Consider the following 21602-nt stretch of genomic DNA (forward strand, 5'->3'; position numbering starts at 1 on the left):
CTCTTGGGTCCAGAATGTCAAACTCATTAAACGTTTTATCCCCATTTCCTAACTGATTTCATCTGCTCAATGTAAATATTCTCCAATAAAGAAAAGCCCATGGAGACAGACAGAGAGAGGGAGGGGCTGGAACTGAAATATACCCGTTACTTTTTTATGGTTGCAGTAGACAGTAAATGCGATAACGTTACATCTGAACTGCTAATTGTTTTGCAAAAACTGATTGACCTTTTTTTTTTGTGGCACCCTCTTTTTATTTAATCTAGATTCTTTTTTTTAACAGAAACTTAAAGTAAACATATTTTCAAAAAATATGTTTCTCAAATATAACCCTTCATTTAAGTCTGCCTAGCTTTGTTATACATTATGAAATAAACAGTCACTAACAGTAAACCAGTTATTTCAAAGAGCTTTGAGCACATTGTGTGGTCGTTTCAACTTAAATTTTCATCAGGTAAATGTCTTAAATGTTGTTTTTTTCTCTCTCAGGTCCTTGCTTCTGGAGACAGTGCCTGGTTTGATTAAGCTGAATAATGAGCAGATCGCTGCAGCAGAGGCGTCCCCAAATGGTCCAGAACAGAAGTGGAGTTTCCAGGCCCTCTGTCAGGCTCAGCAGAAACAGCGAGATTCCCTCCTCCAGCAGCAAAAGATGGAGATCAGGTAGACAACCAGTTTCAGTCTCTGGAAAGTACTAATAAAGATCAATTTGTACAGTACTGGTCAAAAGTTTGGAAACATTACTATTTTTAATGTTTTTGAAATCAGTATATTATGCTCATCAAGCCTGCATTTATTTGATCAAAAATACAGAAAAAAAACAATATTATGAAATATTATTACAGTTTAAAATAATGGTTTTCTATTTTATTATACTTAAAAAATGTATTTATTTCTGTGATGCAAAACTGATTTTTCATCAGCCATTACTCCAGCCTTCAGTGTTAGATGATCCTTTAGAAATTATTATAATATGCTGATTTATTATCAATGTTGGAAACCGTTGTGCTGTTTAGTCAATTATTTAAAAGACTTATTAATTAATTAATACAAAAATAAATAAAAAGTGATAGTAAAGGTTTAAATTGTTAGAAAATATTTATAATTTGAATAAATGCTGTTATTTGAAATGTTTTATTCATCAATGAATCCTAAACAAAAGTTCCAAAAAATACTAAGCAGCACAACCGTCTTTCGGATGAGACGTTAAACCGAGGTCCCGACTATCTGTTGTCGTTAAAAATCCCAAAAATCCTTTGTCCTTCGGAAAAAGAGTAGGGGTGTAACCTCGGCATCCTGGCCAAATTTGCCCATTGGCCCCTGTCCATCATGGCCTGCTAATAATTACTATATAATGATTGGCTTAATCACTCGGTCTCCTCTCCACCAATCAGCTGATGTGTGGTGAGCGTTCTTGCGCAATATGGCTGCCGTAGCATCATCCAAGTGGATGCTGCACATTGGTGGTGGTTTGAGGAGATTCCCCTGTCTATGTAAAGTAATTTGAGTGCCTAGAAAAGCGCTATATATTTGTAACAAATTATTATTATTATTATTATTATTATTATTATTATTATTATTATTATTATTATTATTATAACCGATCTATCAGATCAGCATATCACAATGATTTCTGAAGGATCATGTGACACTGAAAACTGAAGTAATATGGCTGATGAAAATTCATCTTTGCATCACTGAAATAAATTACATTTTTAAGTATATTAAAATAGAAAACCGGTATTTTAAACTGTAATAATATTGGAAAATATTACATTTTTTTCTGTATTTTTGTTTAAAATATTAAAAATAGTAATGTTTCCAAACTTTTGACTGTAGTCCTGTTTAAGTCCTGTAGAATATTATAGTATATATTCCTATTATTAAAATGACTGATACAATATATCAGCAGGTCCACACAAATTCTGTGTCTACAGAATGACTTCCACATAGTTCTTTACATCCCCTGCCCCTTGTGTTCATTAAATATTTTGAAATGTAATTTGTCTATGCTTTCATCCATCAATTTTAATGATGTGCTTCCAGCTCCACTAAATAATTTTTACTAATTAAAAAACGTAATTGCTTTTAGCCCTGGCTGCAATTTCCAAATTTGCATATGGTGAAGTATGAACCAGGACTATTTTAAGCAAGACTTCTATTTAAATCCATTTCACTTGTGAAAAATGCATATAATAGTTAATTTATATTTAATAATATTTTAATTGTAAGTAAAACAATTAAATGTATAATGTAAAACATTTGTATATGATCTGAAATCCAGGCATAAAATAGGGCTTGGGCTTGTGTGTGTGTGTGTGTGTGTGTGTGTGTGTGTGTGTGTGTGTGTGTGTGTGTGTGTGTGTGTGTGTGTGTGTGTGTGTGTGTGTGTGTGTGTGTGTGTGTGTGTATGTGTGTGTGTGTGTGTGTTATGGCAGAGGAAACTTAAACTGAGCATTTCATTATTTTTCGAATCTTGCAATATTGCTATAAAAAACTAGCGTTTGGTAAGTTTGGCATCTGTGCTAATTAGCTAGTTATCAACAAAAAATTTAATTTTCACTTCTGTCAATACAAAAGCCGCCTCAGACACTGCTGCAGACCACCAGCAAACAAAGCAGAACACTTGCCATGTTTCATAAAGCATGATTGGCAGAAGTCTGTGTGTCCTGTGGTTCAAGCTGAGGTCTCTTATAGCTTGGAGGACTTTAGAGTTCCCCCCAACCCTTCCGCCGCACGCTTTGCACAAAGGGTCTTTTGCACACCCGTGAGGACCGCTGCAGCCGTTTAACATCTGACCTGACCCAGTGTCAGTCCCCAGCTTTGGCAAGGTCGCCTGACCGCGATACAATGGTAAACTAATGCCTGTATTGATTAGAGTGACAGACTGAACTGAGTGATTCATTTAATGTCATCAAACCACAGTAATAAAATGGAATTTATGACACTGAAATATGAATAGGTATGTTGTGTTATTGCAAAAGCTCTGTTAGTTCTTCAAAATAATAATAAAAAAAACAATTCCCGGTTTTTCGCTGAGGTAATTTCAGTTGTCAGTAAGTAGGGGAACTGTGTAAGGTCTAGGATTGTATTTATTTTCCTTGGCATGCTTTTTCCAGCTTGTAATAATGTTTGGCTTTCAGAATGTCCATTGCTGACTGTATATGCAATTTGACATTCATTTGTTTTAATGAGGTAATCAAATTAGTCATTTTGTTATACATCTCTGTGTTGTATTTGAACATGTTTCGGCAGTAGTTTGTTTCCCAGTACGTTGGACTCTTGGATAGATCTTTTTACGACTCTATTCTGGACTGAAGTATGTGTTGGAGGGGTTCGGATGGCCCCTTAACCGTGTCAGAGGATTAGAATAGCAGGGACTCTATAGTGACAGAGCTGGTTACTGATGCTGACAGCAGAGATGGGCTCAGGGGTCATAGGCAGGAGGGGCGAACTAGCCATGGCTAATAGAGTAATTAAAGGGGTATTGAGACACCTTTGTAAAGACTTCCTGAAACACTTCATTATAGTTTTACATCCCACAATAAATTTCTAATTCATATGTTAAATCCTCATTAAGATGTTGGTAACACTTTGTTAACATTACTTTACTATATTATTTAACATGAACAAATAATGAAAAGTACTTTTAAAGCATTTATTAATCTTAGTTCAATGTTAATTTCAACATTTACTAATATTAAAATATTAAAATCAAAAGTGGAACTAATCTAACATGAACTAACAATGAACAGTTGTATTTTTATTAAAGGATTAGTTCACTTCAAAATAAAAAATCCTGAAAATGTTTCCTTCTCATTCAAGATGTTCATGTCTTTCTTCAGTGGAAAAGAAATTACGTTTTTGGAGGAAAACATTACAGGATTTTTATCCACATAATGGTCTTTAATGGCAACCAATGGGTTGAAGGTCCAAATCAATGCAGTTTCAAAGGCCTTCAGAGGGCTCTGCACGATCCCAGCCGAGGAAAAGGGTCTTTTCTAGTGAAGCGATCTGCCATTTTCTTAAAAAAAACTACATTTATATACTTTTTAACTAGCCTGGATGCCAGCCGAACTTAGCCCCGCCCAGAAATGTTTTAGGTCGGGCGGTTTGGTCTGGCATTGCTCCATAGAGGAGTAATTATCTCCGAACAGAAACTGTTCGGACCAATAAAATCATCAGGAAGGGCTTTAGACGATGACGGACAGATGATAAACAGTAACGTAATCATGCACGTCATCAAAGGGGCTTGGATTATATTTGTTCGAATCCTAAACGAAGAGCTTGTTTCTATATGCATTCACCATCACAATTTCTCTCAAAAATGATGATCATGTTGGATAAGTACTCTGTGTATCATTAAATTCTTTTATTTTTTTACAACACCTGCAAAGATCGTTTATTTCAGCACACATGCAGACAGGGTTGCCAAGTTATTACAACAAAACCTGCCAACTACTAGCCCTAAACAATAGCTTCTCGGGGGTTTCTCCAGAAAAAAAAAAATGTTTGGGGGGTAAAATGTGTATTATTTTGGCAAGATTGCCTGCTAAAATTCGCACTCATGGGTCTATATATCACATAATAGTCGCTTAAACCCGCGGACATAGAAAATAACCCGTGGAAAAAACGCGGACTTGGCAACACAGTGCAGTTGAACTATGTTTACATTTGACAATGCGTCGCTTCGTTGCTCTGATTGGTTGTTGGTCTATCCAATTGAGGTCTTTCCTGGTTCGGTTGAAACATCGTAATCATACCCCATAATCACAGCCCAATGGAGCAGTTTCAGACTCATATTCTGACTAGAATTGAGTATGACCACGTCAGGCTACTTTTTAACCTCAAATGCGATTTTGGTGTTGTTCTTCTTCATGACGTATGATGTCATCATGTCGGAAAGGTCATGGCCGTGAAAGTACCAACATATTTATTAATCTTTGTTTTAGTACACAAGGATTAATAAATACTGTAATAAATGTATTGCTCAGTGTTAGTTAATATTAGTTAATGCATGAACTAATATAAAAATAAAAATAAATCTAATATAAAAAAAATCCATAAAAGGGGCCATTTACACATATGCAATTTTGCATTTAACTCTTTCCCCGCCAGCGTTTTTAAAAAAAGTTGCCAGCCACCGCCAGGGTTTTTGACAATTTTTACAAAAATTTAATAGCCCATAGAATATTTTGTTTAATGAATATCTGAGCATGCAATATATCAAAATAAAGAACTGACCCTCTTCTTTTAAATAAAAAAAAAAAAAACGGTTTTATTCTAGCTTCATGCATTCCTTTTTTATCAACACTTGAATATGGCTAGGTTTCACAAAAAAACTAAATTTTGAACAAAAAGCTGAGAAAATCACGTATTTGTGAAAGACGGTTTCCAGATCAGATTCAGAGCGACGATCAAACGCAGATGGAGGAGATCGAGCCCATCAACACTCTTAATGCTTGCACAGTCATGTAGCTCGTCCTGGGTCTACATTTCATTCAGTAACATTAGGCAGTTTTGATTCATATGCTGTTTATTGATGATGATCAGGTTATTTTTCATATGCATATGATTACATGCGATCGTTCGTTTCACTGCGTCTTACTCACGTGTATTTTTATCTGGAGATTCAGTACTCTCATTCAGAAGATGCGCAATAGCGCCCCCTAGTGTCCGAAAGTGAAAACACGGAAACACGGAAAATTCCGTTTTTGGCCTTGAAGCGTTGTCTCACAAATAACGGAAATTTCCGTGTTTGGCGGGGAAAGAGTTAAAAATGCAATCCATCCAGCGCTTGTTTACAGTGGAAAAACGAATGAAAAAGCAGCGCAGTGGAATGCAAAAACCTTTTGTGTGAATGGTTCCTTATACCGGTATATGAAATTTGTGTGCTTTTATTCTCACGTTTTTCACGCAGTTCTGCCCCCTCACAACATGATGCCCAGCTTCTTGCTGTTGGTCACCAAGCAGACCTGTTCAGATTGGCAGTGGACCAGCGTTACGCCCATGAATATGGTGACAGCTGTGTCAATGAAGATTTTTCACTGGCGGCAGCTGCTTGTAGTAGTTCATGTAAGTTTTCTGAAGCATCGTCATCACCGGGACAAAGCCCAGAGAAGCAACCTCGACATACAGCAGATTTGCAGAATCCACAGAAGACTCCGTCTGACCTTGAGCTTCGATCTGCTGACTGCATGGAGAGACGAAGTGAGAAGGAACCTGTTCGGGCGCTGAACCTTAAAATGTATGACTCTCACACACAATATTACTCGTCGCATTAACGTTTACAGCGTTTAATATCTGTTTGTAGAAAAAATGTCCCATGATTTGAAGGTATATTTAATTTTAGCTAAAGGTAATCAAAATAGAGCTCATCTCTTTGTCATTCAGATGACATTGGAACCCTGCTGGGTCTCTCTCCAGATGTTTTAGCGCAGATGAATCATCCGAAGCTTGAGTTCAGAGACATTCATTTAGTTTCTCATGACCTTGGTGAGTCATCAGATCAAATTGTCTTCTGTGCTATCACTCAGGGAGGCAGCTGTGGTGATCCAGCGACGCTGGCGGAGGAGATGCATATTGCGGAGACATGAGGGCCTCCCAGGCTTAATTGAAAAAACTAACACAAAATCAAGTCTTCATAAGGTGGAAGATACCTGCATTGAGAGGCCTGAGAGGGAACGTGCTGCTGTTGTTATTCAGGTGAGACTCACAAAATTCATTTTGGTTTTGAGCAAGGATTGTTTGATCTACAGCATCATATCTCTGGAAAAGTGTTTTCCATACCTCCTTTTATGAATGCAATAAATAACTTGAATAAAATTAAATCATCTTCATTACCCCTATTACTGCCAAACGCTTGTTTTGAGTCGTTAGGTAGTGCTTTTAAAAAACAGACTATTTCTTTTTACATCTAACTTCTAAGGGATATTTTCTCTCTCTCTTTGTGTTTAATGAGTCTCTAAGGACTCAAATCGAGAGAAAAAAATGATTAATCAGATTCCAACGTGTCGCTGGAGTGGGAGCGCTAGGGTTCTGATCTGTTAAGTCTTTTTTTTCCCCCGCGGGGAATACGCAGATTTAAAGGCATCCCGGTGTTACATTTATCTTACAAAGCCAAAGTCACCGAAAGTTCAAACTGCAGACCGCGGGGCAATTAAACAGAGGTTAACATGTTTTATCTTCCTAATGGGATAACACACAATATTTATGCTTGCATGTGATTCATGGCTGTGTGTATTGCCCCTGCAGGCTGTGTGGAGAGGCTGCGTTCTGCGGAAAAGACTGGCCCGCGCTCTAGCTGCCGCTCAGATCACAGAAAGCGATGAGGACTTTGAAGAGGTGGACATGGACGAATTCATTTTTGATGAGGTATGAGCAGATGCGTGGTACTCCTGCCATTACGGTGCAGTCGGCAGACAGATAGCCTGGGCCACTGCGCTGACAGTCCTTTAACTAGCGCTCGTAGCCGTAAGGCGGGAGGCTGTCAGCAGTGATTAGGTATTGAAAAAGAACAGTCAATGAGCGGGAAAGAGGGGAAGGAAAACGTTGTTTCTTTTTCTTATGTCACCTGCTATTTTCTGCCCATTTGTATCACGTTTACTCAACTTAACATTGGCTTAACCTGTGAATTACACTAAGTGAGCTCATCTGAGTAGCTTATTAGGTGATTTATTATAGTGTATTACGATGTCATGTTAAATCGATCTGTACTATTGGTCTACATCTGAAGATTCTGGAGTTTTTCATGTGTTGGCTCTCCAATTGCTGCCTGTCACGACTTCAGGGAGAAAAAAAATCTGTTTTGAAGTGCATACATTCTCAAGTGTTTGTCACACACAGGAAACGAGTTCAGTGCTTTTAACTTAATGTGATCTGCTACTTGCTTTGAAGGCATTATGAAAACATCAAGATGCACTTTATCAGCTATGCAAATCCAAGCAGATGCCATTTTAGAATGGCATTTTTTAATTTTGTTTGTATCCTGTTGTAAATAGAAAGTGCTGGAGAAAGACTGGATAACCCTGCAGTCCTCTGCTTCACCGGCCAGAATAATGCCATTTTCGGAACAACTGCCATTGCCAAAGGTAACAGCTCTACGAACCCTCCTTCTGTCTGTGCGCCGGCACAATCAGAGTCTCTCCGGGTGATTAAGTGCCGAATTTATTGCCTCCAAAAACACAATTACTTTCTGGGCCGCCTCAAACTTCCTTCTCATCAGCAGATGTCATTTTTCAGCACGGTGCTTTGTCTCCTGCGGTTTCTTTTCTTTAGCAAGAGCTGGCCTTTTCTATCACGGTAGCGGCGCTGTGATGTGACGCGATGCAGCTGCTGCTGCGGAGATGTAGAGATTGTCAAATGCGCTTCAGTGTTCTATAACCAAGATGAAAACTGAGCAGCAGGAATACTATCTATCCTTAAATAAAAGAACTGAAAGTGCACCTCAAGCAAGTTTTTATGTTAGAAACGGCATACTGAAGCCTTCTTTGATTATCTTTGTGGTACTTGCAGCTGATGCCGCCAAAGACCCAATCTCTTTTTCCACGGCAACCGAAACATGCCTGGTCAGATAGTGAAGATGCAGCCCGCTTGGAGCAAAGTAGCAGGTGATCATTTGGATTTGTTTCTAATGCTGATGATTATTAAAGTGAACATTTTGCTAATGTTTTCTTGTAATGTGTAATGTTTTCTAAACAAACATTTTCAGATCAGTCCTTGAAAAGAACAACCTGTCCGAGAAATCTGAAAAAATCCTCAAAGAATGGTATGTTTCTATTGTACTTTGTGCAGTCCTTCTAATAATAAATAATATTACTGGAATAAATAATAAATAATAAAAAAAGATCTACATTAAAAAAAAATTACACTTAAGTTACTCTCGCTATCTTCTATTTTAGGGGTATCACTAATGACTCCACTGCTCTTCTCATGCTGAAGAGAGCCAAAAAAATGAAAGGCAGGAGACAGCAGGAGAAAAGATTATCGGGTAGGCACATCCATCCATCACTTAAAGGAACACTCCAGCATTTTTTGGAAATAGGGCTTATTCAACTTCTTTACTACATTTAGATATGTGGGCGTATATTTTTGTCTAAGTGCATGTATTGTTTTAGTTTGGCAGGGTCGCCGCTAGTTTAGTTTAGCATAATGAATGGAATCCTATGTTGCCAGCTAGCATGTCACGAGTAAAAGTGATACAAAAATTTAAAAAACACTCACGTAATTACTTCTTGTGGCCTGCGTATTCACAACGAGTACAAATAGCGATGCAGATTATGACAAGGCGATTTCCTAGGCAGATATTGAGAGAGATATCACGCAACACATTGTGATCGCTCAACAGCCGAAGACATGAGGATGAGAGCCGTGATATCTCTGCGCCCACGTGCCAACATCTCTGCTTTGCCTGTGCTTCCCCATAATATAGTCCCAAGTCAATATCTGCCTAGGAAATCGCCTAGTCTTAATCTGCATCGCTATTTGTACTCGTTGTGAATACGTACCGTAAGCCACAAGAAGTAATGGGCTGTGGGGTGGTGGGTGCTGGGTGGATTACTTTTACTCAGGACATGTTAGCTGGCAGTATAGGATTCCAATCATTATGCTAAGCTATGCTAGTGGTAACCCTGCCAAACTAAAAAAATGCATGCACGAAGACAAAAATGCATTTGCCCACATGGGCATAGATTACACAGGGGACAGGGGGCAGTAAAATGTACTTTCGACCCCGCACTTTTACTGGGTCTCACTGGTCCTAGTAGACCCGCTCCGAGCGGAATTCCAACTGGCGTTAAAGACAGCTCGATAGCACGCCTCGAGGTCACAGAGTGTATTTACGTAGAACTCAATGTGAACACATCTAGATTTAAATTCAGATACAAATTATCTCTGCATGACCTGTCAAGCTGTCATTTTATTCGTATCTAAAAATGAGGCGACCTAAACACTATAGATTGCTAACACTTATTCATACTCGAAGCCGGAGGGCACTTTCTCACAGAAAGTCCAAAACTGATTCGTAGAAGTAATACCATGTCATGTTCCAAAAAGACATTCACACTGGAGCAGCAGAGCTGAAATAAAATAATCGTTATGACTGATAAAAAGTGACGACATTCATACGATTGCGACAATATGTGTTATGTGCTTTTTTCAAGCATAAATGTTTGTTGAGCATCAGATCCTCATATTAGAATGATTTCTGAAGGGTCATGCGACACTGAAGACTGGAGTAATGATGGTAAATTCAGCTTTGATCACAGGAATACATTACACTTTACTATATATTCTCATAGAAAACACTGGACTAATATTTCACTGGGACACTTATTTACACTGTTTACACTATTTCACAGTTTTTTTTACTGCATTTTAATTAGATAAATGCAGCCCTGGTTATATATATATATATATATATATATATATATATATATATATATATATATATATATATATATATATATATATATATATATATATATATATATATATATATATATATATATATATATATATGGTATTGCATATCCTGGAATTACATCTGACATTTCTTTCCCCCTCCTGTGCCCACATATCTAAATGTAGGAAAGAAGCTGAATAAGCCCTATTTCTAAAAACGGTGGATTGTTCCTTTAAAACCATTCAACTTTTAATACAGTAGATCCTATATTGGATCCTAAATCAGTACATCTCCAGGGGGTCTCTGAAAACTAGAGTGCCTCAACATGACTGATTACATTTTTTTTTAAATAAAAAGATTTCAATACCTGGGAAAGCCATTTAAGTCAATAATATCATGTAATTTCTTGTGCATTTTCATGCATTTTATGTATATACATTTTTATAGTTAGGTCAAGCTACAAAATATTATAAAGTAAAACTTTGAATATTGTTTTGGACAATGGGGTTCTCAAAAACCACTGTAGATTCCACTGTAGATAGAGTATAAGCATCCGGCAGAGCCAGTGCCAGTACATTCCTGTCAGTCATGTTGCACAGCATTTTAGTACTGCATATTTAGTCAAATTAAAATCAATACCACTAAAAAGGCTGCTATCAATCAATCTGTACTGACCCTCAGAAACGTCTGTCTTTGGTGAGCAATCGTGCCACACTTAGCATGGAGATTCCATGAGAAGCTTAATCTACCATAACAGCGAGCAGCTCCACCCTGCTCCATGCCTTGTCATGTTCGATTGGCCTGTCTGCAAACATTCTTGCATTTATTCCATCGTGCTTTGAGTTCCAAGGGCCCAGAATCAGCTTCATTACTAGGAGCTAGGGAACATCAGTGCTCATAAGTTCAATGGGCCGTGAGTCTAAGAAGAAACCCAGACACGGTAGTCCTGCCCCTGGTCTGGATCCTCCAGGGTTGGCCTGAAGCTGGCTTTGATCAAGGTCAGGAGTGCGTGACTCTAATGCCACAAATCCAATCATGGCCCCATCAAATGAGGGCCTGTGTCAAGCTTTTAGAGCCACAGCTCCATAGGCCCTTTGGTCTCGTAATGGAAAGTGAAGCTTTGGTTTCTGTCGGTTTTCTGTTTGCGCTTGTCTGCTCGATGAATCCTGCATTCGTATGAGCTCATTTGTGGCTGCGTTCCTGTCTGTGTTATGTGTTCTAGACCCCAATTCACGTCTGGCCCTGTTCAGGAGCCACAAAAGCCAGTTTGTTTCAACTGAAACTCAGAGAACACGTTTTCCTTGCAAAGACAACTTTAAAGGTAGGACTGTATATACACCACAAACCAAATAAATCACCATATAAATTATAAAATGTATCACATTTCAATTCAACTACTATATATATCTTTATATAAATGTTGTTGTTGTCATATACAATTGATGGAGTTTGCACAATTTCCTGAATTCTGAGAGAACTGATCCATTTTTATTATTCCCCATGGGCTCGATCTATACAGTCATTTGGGACACGCTTGGATCTACCTTGCGTGTAATACACAAAAACATACACATCGCTCGATTAAATTGAATGCACATGATGGGATTGTAAATAGCTAGCTAATAGGTTGTTTGGGATGGTGGAGAATAAACAAGATGATTGTATTTCAGGAGACTTTGTAGCAGACCTGAAGTGTGAAATTGAGTTAAGTACAGAGGAGGTAGGGCACTTAGGGGTTCCAGACTGAGAGAGAGTGCTGTCTGCAGCCCTAGTGCCACCCTCGGGGGGGTGGGGCTTTCAGTGCGATGCTACCGAGGGGGGTCGAGCGTAAGAGATAAGGGATAGATGAAGGGTCACGTTAAAGAGCAGGGCAAATAAATGAAAAGATATCCTCTTTACATACGAACGGTTGCTTTTTTTCCCTTGACTTTTTTTGTTGTTGTTCCGACTCCTCCGCCAGTCCCATGGCGTATGTAAGCCGATACCCATTTTCAAGTGGGTTACTTCATGTCCAGCACATCCACAAAAGAGAGCTTGGATAAAATAAACACGAGTGAGGCGGATATCTCGGAAAGAATCTGTCACGGCTTCGGGGGGCTAATCACCTCCAGAAGGGGGCTTGGAGCGCTCGGCTGAAATGTAAGCCCCTGCTGGGGGAGAGCAGGGGAGCGGCGGCCAGCCTGTAGCCTGAGGCTTGGGGCCGTCCCTGGTGGGGTTGGGGTTGTATTGCTGGTGCCTTCCGCAGGTCAGCAGAGGGGAAGAGCAGGTAGCCTTACCCAACCCCAAAGCCAGGACAAAGTCCCATGACAGTCCTTTTCAACATCCTTAATCTTAAGAAATGCACTCACTTTTTTGTTAAATGCAGTGTAGTTGCTTTGCATTAACCTGCAAGTTTTTGCTGCTCTCCTGTGTTTGATTTGCACCATGTGTCCTGTATTTACAGTCTCCTGTATCTGCTGGACTTGGCACTGTATCACTTCTCAAGTAGATGATGCTTTTGGTGTGGGTGGATTCCTTTGCAAGGAAATCCTACAAGAGTCCACAGAGTCCACTTTAGATCAGTTGAAAGAGGTTTAACTGACATATGTCTTACTTGGGTCATATGTCTAGCCGTCCATCTTAACAAAGTTTTTTGCACTTTAGTAAAATAAATTAAAATAACCAGAGAATATTTTTTAAAACATCAGTTCCTAATTTAAAAAAAAAAAAAAAAAAAGTTTGTGAGATTTAAATCTCACATTAAGATGAATAAGATTCCCTCTATTTCTGTGTACTTTTTCGATTGCTTCAAATTGATATGATTGACAATGTGTGTGTTGACCGCTGGTTGACCGCCTGTGGTCTGCTCTCTGGAGGTGAAGGTTTGACCCAGGGTAAAGGAAAGTGGGAGACAGAACCTCACGATAAAAGACCTGACCTCCCTCTTTGAGGCTACTCAGAGAACTCCCAAACAATCAAAGCCCCTTGGGTATGTCTCATAGTCACACACACACACAACACACACAACACACACACACACACACACACACACACACACACACACACACACACACACACACACACACACACACACACACACACACACACACACACACACACACACACACACACACAAGAATCCCCTCACATGTGAATTGTGTCGTGTGGATAGCCTATGCGTGTGTGCATGGAGTGACTTCACTGCAGTCAAACAATTTAGGCATTTTGGACACCAAATTCCAGTTTAGTAAGTCAGACCCAAAAATAGCTAGAAAATCTATGGAAGCTTTTTTGATAGACATATGAGATTATATATCATCACACCAATGATCTATTGTAGATTAAATACATCAGTTTATTTCTTTTTTTGTTTAATTTTAAGTCCCCTTCTGTCTTTTTCTTAGATCTGTGTTTAATTTAATGTCATTTTAGGGTTATCAGGGCAGTTGTTAATAAGTTAATAAGTTGGTTTTGTCAGGACTAACCATGTGTCATTGCCTACTGGTATGAAGGAAAAGTAGGATTTCTGAAAATACCTGCACAGTGACCTTAAGGGAATCACTTTGACCCGCTTCTCTGAACCCACCCCCAGCAGTTCGGTTCTGTCATCCTGACCCTCTGTCAAAGAGCTGATTCTCTGACTCCTGCCACCAGTATAGCAGCACCACACTGCCTAATATACTTAAGAGCCCTTCTAACAGCCGTGACTCCTGGGCCTCCTAATGTCCTGAGGCTGGGAAAGATGGGGGGGATGCAAGTTCTAGAGCTACTGGATGCTACATGTGCATGTGTTTTTATCATATTATATCTGTGGTTAATATACAGTATGTGGTTTTTTTCTTGTAGTTTTATAACTTTTCAGCAAATAATAACACTTATTATGAACCTAAAAAGTGGTTCACAAAAAGTGACTCATAAAAAGGTGTTCATTAAGACTGAATGCACATTATTAAATGCACACCTTTTTATGAATCCCTTTTTATTAACTCAAGTAAAATGTTTATCATTGTTAAACTATAACTATATTATATAATATTACATTTGAATATACATTATAAATAATGTTAAATGATCATGTACACTTAGGAACCTTAACTGCAATATTCTATTCTATAATTCTTATTTTTTAAAAACGGTGGTTTTAAAATGTATGCATGCATTAGATATAGTACTATACAATATCAAACCAGTTGACTAAATTGATTATTCAAGATTAATTGCATCCAAAATAAAAGTTTGTGTTTACATAATATATGTGTGTACTGTGTATAATAATGATGTATATATAATACACACTCCTTCATGTATATATTTAAGAAATATTTGTATGTATATACTGTATATACACTCACCTAAAGGATTATTAGGAACACCATACTAATACTGTGTTTGACCCCCTTTCGCCTTTAGAACTGCCTTAATTCTATGTGGCATTGATTCAACAAGGAAATGTTGGCCCATATTGATGGGATAGCATCTTGCAGTTGATGGAGATTTGTGGGATGCACATCCAGAGCACGAAGCTCCCGTTCCACCACATCCCAAAGATGCTCTATTGGGTTGAGATCTGGGTAGGGTTGCACCAGTCGTTCGTAAGTTCTTTCTTAAATTTGAACGTTAAGTCCACACTAGAGGCTTAGTAACTACTAGCTAGGTTGTAACTAACTCTGTACTTTTTTCAGTTGCACCGTTTGATCTTAAGGCAGAACGTAGTTAGTAGGTCGTAAGCTCTCCGTAAAGTAATGCGTAGGCGCATTATATGACGTTTACCCTCAATGATCCAATAGCAGCCTTCAAATACGAGAGCTGAAATTGTGTTGAAATGTTTTGAATTTTAGTTTATCCTTCCTTATTATAACTTATCTTGCCTCATGTAGGCTAACCAACGGTAAAAATACGTTTCCATTAAATACGATAATTAATTTAACTTAAATTTAGATAAACTTAAGTGATTGTATATAAATAACATTCAGAAGCATTCAGTATATGAAACGCCATTAATAAGGACATAACAATAAATACTGAAACCAAAAAACATAAGAAATTACTTTTATTGATTTTGACTGATTTTATTTGACATCATGACATGCACAACACGGAGAGATGGGACAGATGCACGCAGCGGCACACAGCTGTTTTGCACGGGTACGTGTTAAAGAGCCGCTAACAAAGTAATCCATTCACATAATGTTTTCTCTCTTAAAATATAAGAAGCCTAAGTGTAAATGCATTGTCATATACGTGTAAAGAGTCTGTTATGTAAACAAGAGTTTTATTATGCAGTTCAGTCTGTCTGCTACTTATTCCAACCGTTACTCCTGATCGGAGGCTTCCGTAAATATTTCGTCAATACGTAGATTTACGCTTCAACTAAGTTCAATGGTGCAACACAATTTTTTTTAGTAGTACATAAGTTTTAACTTAGTGCCCATTTACATCAAAACTAAGCTGGTGCAACTGCCCACTGGTGACTGTGGGGTCCATTTTAGTGACACAGTGAACTCAGTGTCATGTTCAAGAAACCAATTTGAAATGATTCAAACTTTGTGACATGGTGCATTATCCTGCTGGAAGTAGCCATCAGAGGATGGGTACATGGTGGTCATTAAGGGATGGACATGGTCAGAAACAATGCTCAGGTAGGCTGTGGCATTTAAACGATGCCCAATTGGCACTGAGGGGCCTAAAGTGTGCCAATAAAACATCCCCCCCACCATTACACCACCACCACCAGCCTGCACAGTGGTAACAAGGCATGATGGATCCATGTTCTCATTCTGTTTACGCCAAATTCTGACTCTACCATCTGAATGTCTCAACAGAAACCGAGACTCATCAGACCAGGCAACATTTTTCCAGTCTTCAACTGTCCATTTTTGGTGAGCTTATGCAAATTGTAGCCTCTTTTTCCTATTTGTAGTGGAGATGAGTGGTACAGTGGGTTCTTCTGCTGTTGTAGCCCATCCGCCTCAAGGTTGTGGCTTCACAAATGCTTTGCTGCATATTTCAGTCAAAGTTGCTCTTCTATCAGCTTGAATCAGTCGGCCCATTCTCATCTGACCTCTAGCATCAACAAGGAATTTTTGCCCACAGGACTGCTGCATACTGGATGATTTTCTCTTTTCACACCATTCTTTGTAAACCCTAGAAATGGTTGTGCGTGAAAATCCCAGTAACTGAGCAGATTGTGAAATACTCAGACCGGCCCGACCGGCCCGTCTGGCACCAACAACCATGCAATGCTTAAAATTGCTTACATCACCTTTCTTTCCCATTCTGACATTCAGTTTGGAGTTCAGGAGATTGTCTCGACCAGGACCACACCCCTAAATGCATTGAAGCAACTGCCATGTGATTGGTTGATTAGGTTCCTAATAATCCTTTAGCTAAGTGTGTGTATATATATATAATTATGTATTCCAATATTTATATTTATATATTAGATCAATTATCAAATCAAATATATATATATATATATATATATATATATATATATATATATATATATATATATAATTAATTGATCTAATATATAAATATAAATATTGCAATACATAATTATTATACACAGTACACACTCATATATTATGTAAACACAAACTTTTATTTTGAAGGTGGTGTATTTTTTGACAGCACTAAAATAACAACACAATTAATTGTACTTTAATTAAGGCCAATTAACTAAAGTCCATTGCAAAATTTTAGCGAAAAGCAAAGACCTCTTGGCTAAATATTTTGTTATTGAATACAATGAAATTCATGCATTCTATGTGTCCAAAGGAAATCCGGACAGTAGTTTTTTTTTTTTACACCAAATGAGGGTTTGCTGTTAGTAAGTTTTGGGCCCAAATATTTGTACTAAATGTGTTCTATTTATTTGTTTATTCCATTTATTAATGTATAAAAAGCTTAGTCAAAGTCAAAGATAGCTCTTGTGGAAAGACAGCAAACATACTGCTAATGCTGAAGAATGGTTTCATTTTAAGGGCCAGATTTACTAACAGCTTTTCTTTTTTGGAATTGCGCGCTCATGCTAATTTGCCCTGTTTAGTAAATCTGGCCCTAAGACTTTTCAGCAGCAATAAATGTGGATTGCTTTTTTCCCCGTTTTCTTGTTCAGCCCTTAGGGAGGAGTTAATCACTTGACATTTTTAGTGGATTTTCAATTAACCCATGACAACTGTAACCCATAAACCTTGTCTGCTCTTTACTTTTTGGCAAAACCATGAATATGACTTAAATAAATGGCTCATTAGTTCCAGCACTTGGCCGTCAGTAGTTGTTATCAATTCATGCTAGTCTCCACCGAGAACACATGTTTATACTGAATTAAGGCTTTTTAGTGACGCGTATTGACACTGTCCATAAATTTCCCTACTCATTTGTCTTTTGCTTTTTTTGCTTAGCAGACTTAACTATACACCACAGAAGTTCCCAAAACAAACGTCATTTGCATGTGCTATCAACCTCACAGACTCTTCTGCTTCTAACTACAGCCCAAAAGGATTCACTTGGTGCCTATCAGAAATCGTCTGGCAAACAGCCCCTCTTCAAAATGTAGTTTATATCTCTAATTATTTAAACGGATGTGTCTGAAAAAAATCTTTTGGATGTTTTTCTTCTTATTTTATGTCAAATGAAGTTAACAAATCACCGAAAGCAGAGGAAAAACAAACTTACCAGTGGCTTCAACCCAACACCGACTCTTCAGGCACAGCACGGTGAGACACACTGCTCTGAACTAGTAGTTCATAACGATGATCAATTATAGCGGCCACTTGTAAACGTACACCATCTCACATGTTGTGAATGTGCTGTGGTGTAAATTGTGTTAGAGATAATCTATTCAATTACATTTTAGGGAACATTTCCTCCCTGATATTGGCCATGATATTCTTAATGGTGGGAGAGTGCAACTTGTGGTAAGAGCCATTTTTTGGGGCTTTTCTGTACTTAAACCTTTTCACTAACATGACACTGTTCACTTTTTTTCTCAAGTTTGATCCTGTGCTAGTAAATTTGAAGTTACATTTAAATTGGTATTCATACAAATAAAAAAAACTTATTAACAATTGCTGTTGTCAACCCTGTAAATACTTATTTGTAGGAGAGTGAATGTATGCGCGATTGAGTGTGTGAGTGGTTGTCTATATTTTAATGTACCTGTTTTTTTCTTAGGCCACTGGGGACAGAGACGGTGTAGATTCGGGAGCAAGATTTTGGGCTGACTCCACTGATGTCTCTTCACCTCTTAAAAAGCATTCTCAAGCTCGGAGATACTCAGCTGAAAACAGAAGTGAGTCTTTTACTTAAGTGAATTAACATTAAATTACATATTACATAAAAATTACATAAAAATAATATATAAAAAAACGTAAGTTTATGTAAAAGTAAGTTTATTCCTAATGACAATATCTGTGCTTGCATATTCATGCAGGGAACATTTTTATTTGCTTTTAAGTGATGCGTAAAAATATTGCTTAAGCATACCATTTGCATTTCAAATACTTTTTTGCTGATTACATTTTTGATGAAGTATGCAAATGGCCGTTAACATTAGAAACATCTGTGCCCTCATTGTTGTTAACATCACACAAACAAAATCCCTTCTCCACTTCTCCTATGAGTACATACAGCACACTGAAATATATATCATCGCTGTATAATTTATCTCTATAATAATTTCTGAAATGTTAAGGGATGAGATTAATTATGGAAGAATTTTAAAACAATGCACACTTCACACAATGATGTGAGGTTAAATCATGTCATTGAAGTGCCAAATCAAATACTGCACACAGTGCAGTGGGTGTGGCATGAAGCGCTCGATGGAAACTGACATGAATGTACACATCATCTGGCTCACTTGATAACCTATTGCAACACCACACAAATCCGATTTCACACAACTGAAAACCACTTGATATCATTATGCACTTTTGTTATATTGTAAAAAGCAGGTTTAATTTTTTTTTCACCGGGGAATTGTGTATATATATATATATATATATACAGTACATAGGTATATAGTCACACGTAGATATATGTATGTATTTGTGTGTGTGTGTGTGTGTGTGTGTGTGTGTGTATGTGTACACACTCATACTTGTATATAAGTATGATATATACATATATATTCACATGCATATATATATTTATGTACGTGTATATACATGTGTACTGTATCGTTCAAAAGTTTGTGGTCTAAGTTATATTATTACCTTTTATTCAGAAAGGGTGAATTAAATTGATCAAAAGTGACAGTAAAGCTTATGAAAAAATTGTATACTTCAAATTGATGCTGTTCTTCTGTTAACTTTTATTCATCAAAGGATCCTGAAAAAAAAGTATGATAGTTTCCACAAAAATGTTAAGCATCACAAATGTTTGCAACATTAATAATAGTAAGAAATGTTTTTTAGCACCAAAGTAGCACATTACAATGCTTCCTGAAGGATCATGTGACATTAGAGACTGAAGTAATGATGCTAAATATTTATATATATAAAGCTTTGTCATCACAGGAAAAGAATACAATTTTTGAAGAAATCAAAATTAAAAAGTTGTAATTTTACAATATACAGTTTTACAGTATTTTTGCTCAGATAAATGTAGCCTCTGTGAGCAAAAGAATACTTCCAAAACATAAAATAATCTTACTGACCATACACTTTTGAATGGTATACGTGTATGATTGTCCATGTGCACGCGTGTCAGCTTAGCAGACAGATGCCAGGGTCGATGAGGGGACGGGGGGGAAATAATCTCTCTTTCAGCAGGAAACGGTCAGTGAGAGACCCCTGACACCTCACTGATTAAGTGCGAGCTCTGTCACACACTCCGTGCAACTCAGGACTCACCCTGACAAAGATCCCACTGAGTGACACAAGCAGGGCTCAGCACATTTAACGTAGCGACGTCGCACTGTGAAGGCTTTTCACTGTCTGTCCTAATGAAGCCCAATTGGATTCCGCTGATGATTTGAAAATGAAGTCCACGAGGATGCTGACAGCCTGACCGACTGAATGACTGACTGTCTGTCTGAATGACTGACTGAATCAAGCCTTTCACATAGAGGTATTTATAGGAGAATTATTGGAGAGAGCTTAACGGCATTAAGACTGATTCTAAAGATCAAAGGACATTTAAGCGCAAGATTCCTTTATTGATTTGTTTTATAGTTTATATGCAAAATCTGTTCCTCTATAATCCACAAATATCACTACTCATTTACTGAAAGAGAATGTTTGATTCCCGTTGCGTGTTAACATAATACAAATTTTCCCAGCTCGTCATAGGCCTCTTGTGATTTGAATTGGATCAGCGTGAGCGATTAGGTCATGGGCACAAAGTTGACATGCTTAGTACTATGTTCAATTACTGTAAGGACTCTATAAATACTACTTAGCTTTAATGCAACAAGATACCCTCTACTTACTGGGGCCGAGCCATAAAGAACAGTTTAGGGAGCCATAAACGTTTTCATTATGTGTGTAGAGGAAATCTCCCGGTGCCTCATTTTTTGCCCTCTTTCAAAGGTAATGGGAGCAAAATGGCTGAAAACAATTTGTTTGGTCACAGCGGTTAAGCGAGTGTGTGGCCGTTTTTATTAAATATCAGCCCACAGAATTCGGGTAACAACATTTGTCTCTTTGAATATAAATGTCCAGGGTTTGAAGCGCAATTAATATCAATCGAGGGCTGACGTCTAGTTTTTCCACTTTAATCAACAGAGACACGGAGCAAATTAAGACAAATGTAGCAAAAACTAAAAATTGTACCGGCTAAACAATTACTACATTTGTAAAATGGTCACATTGTAACAGTTTAAATAAATACTAAGTAATATTAATTAAATACATGTACATACTATGAAAAGTTAAAGTTAGGGTTGGGATATGGTTTAGAGGTAGTTATTTGAAATTATGCATAATTTACTGTGGTAATGTGAAAATGTCCCCTTAAAGTAAAGTGTTTACTGAAAATGTATTGACATGTTTTGTTGTAGTTTGACGTGGTGCACAGTATGAAGTTTTACCTGCCGTTTCATTTTACCACGTATGACTTCTTGCTGAGTGCAGCCATGGGTTCTACACGTGGAACGCATCAGCTTCAGAAAAAAGCTTGCTTTGTTCTTTGAGTTTGAAAGAACTGTGCTTGTTAGAAACACCAGAAATGTCAGTCAAAGTCTTAACAGGTATATGCATTATTGAAGGTGTATTTT

The 21602-nt window shown here is 37.7% G+C and overlaps 1 protein-coding gene and 1 long non-coding RNA gene across 8 annotated transcripts in view; one reads left to right on the forward strand and one right to left on the reverse strand.

Moving 5' to 3' along the window:
• The window catches only part of lrriq1 (leucine-rich repeats and IQ motif containing 1), a 37796-nt gene that overhangs the window by 14783 nt on the left and 1411 nt on the right, over window positions 1-21602 (forward strand). For 5 of the 7 annotated variants that reach the window (XM_067420345.1, XM_067420348.1, XM_067420346.1 and 2 more), the window contains 12 exons: window positions 490-660; window positions 5918-6244; window positions 6534-6702; window positions 7252-7371; window positions 7998-8087; window positions 8512-8606; window positions 8708-8764; window positions 8898-8986; window positions 11622-11720; window positions 18021-18099; window positions 18240-18300; window positions 18557-18674. In XM_067420345.1, coding sequence (XP_067276446.1) covers window positions 490-660; window positions 5918-6244; window positions 6534-6702; window positions 7252-7371; window positions 7998-8087; window positions 8512-8606; window positions 8708-8764; window positions 8898-8986; window positions 11622-11720; window positions 18021-18099; window positions 18240-18300; window positions 18557-18674 — 1475 coding nt within the window. Of the gene's footprint in view, window positions 1-489; window positions 661-5917; window positions 6245-6533; window positions 6703-7251; window positions 7372-7997; window positions 8088-8511; window positions 8607-8707; window positions 8765-8897; window positions 8987-11621; window positions 11721-16665; window positions 16769-18020; window positions 18100-18239; window positions 18301-18556; window positions 18675-21602 lie in introns of those variants that run through there. The other 2 variants (XM_067420347.1, XM_067420349.1) reach the window with 2 other exon arrangements.
• On the reverse strand, window positions 589-21560 carry LOC137043868 (uncharacterized). The gene is made up of 3 exons (XR_010898575.1): window positions 21417-21560; window positions 18542-18662; window positions 589-681 (listed from the first exon to the last, which is right to left on the reverse strand). It is a non-coding gene; the product is annotated as an uncharacterized lncRNA (long non-coding RNA).

The sequence above is a fragment of the Pseudorasbora parva genome, chromosome 16 (assembly GCF_024679245.1).
Source record: "Pseudorasbora parva isolate DD20220531a chromosome 16, ASM2467924v1, whole genome shotgun sequence".
Lineage (NCBI taxonomy): Eukaryota > Metazoa > Chordata > Actinopteri > Cypriniformes > Gobionidae > Pseudorasbora > Pseudorasbora parva.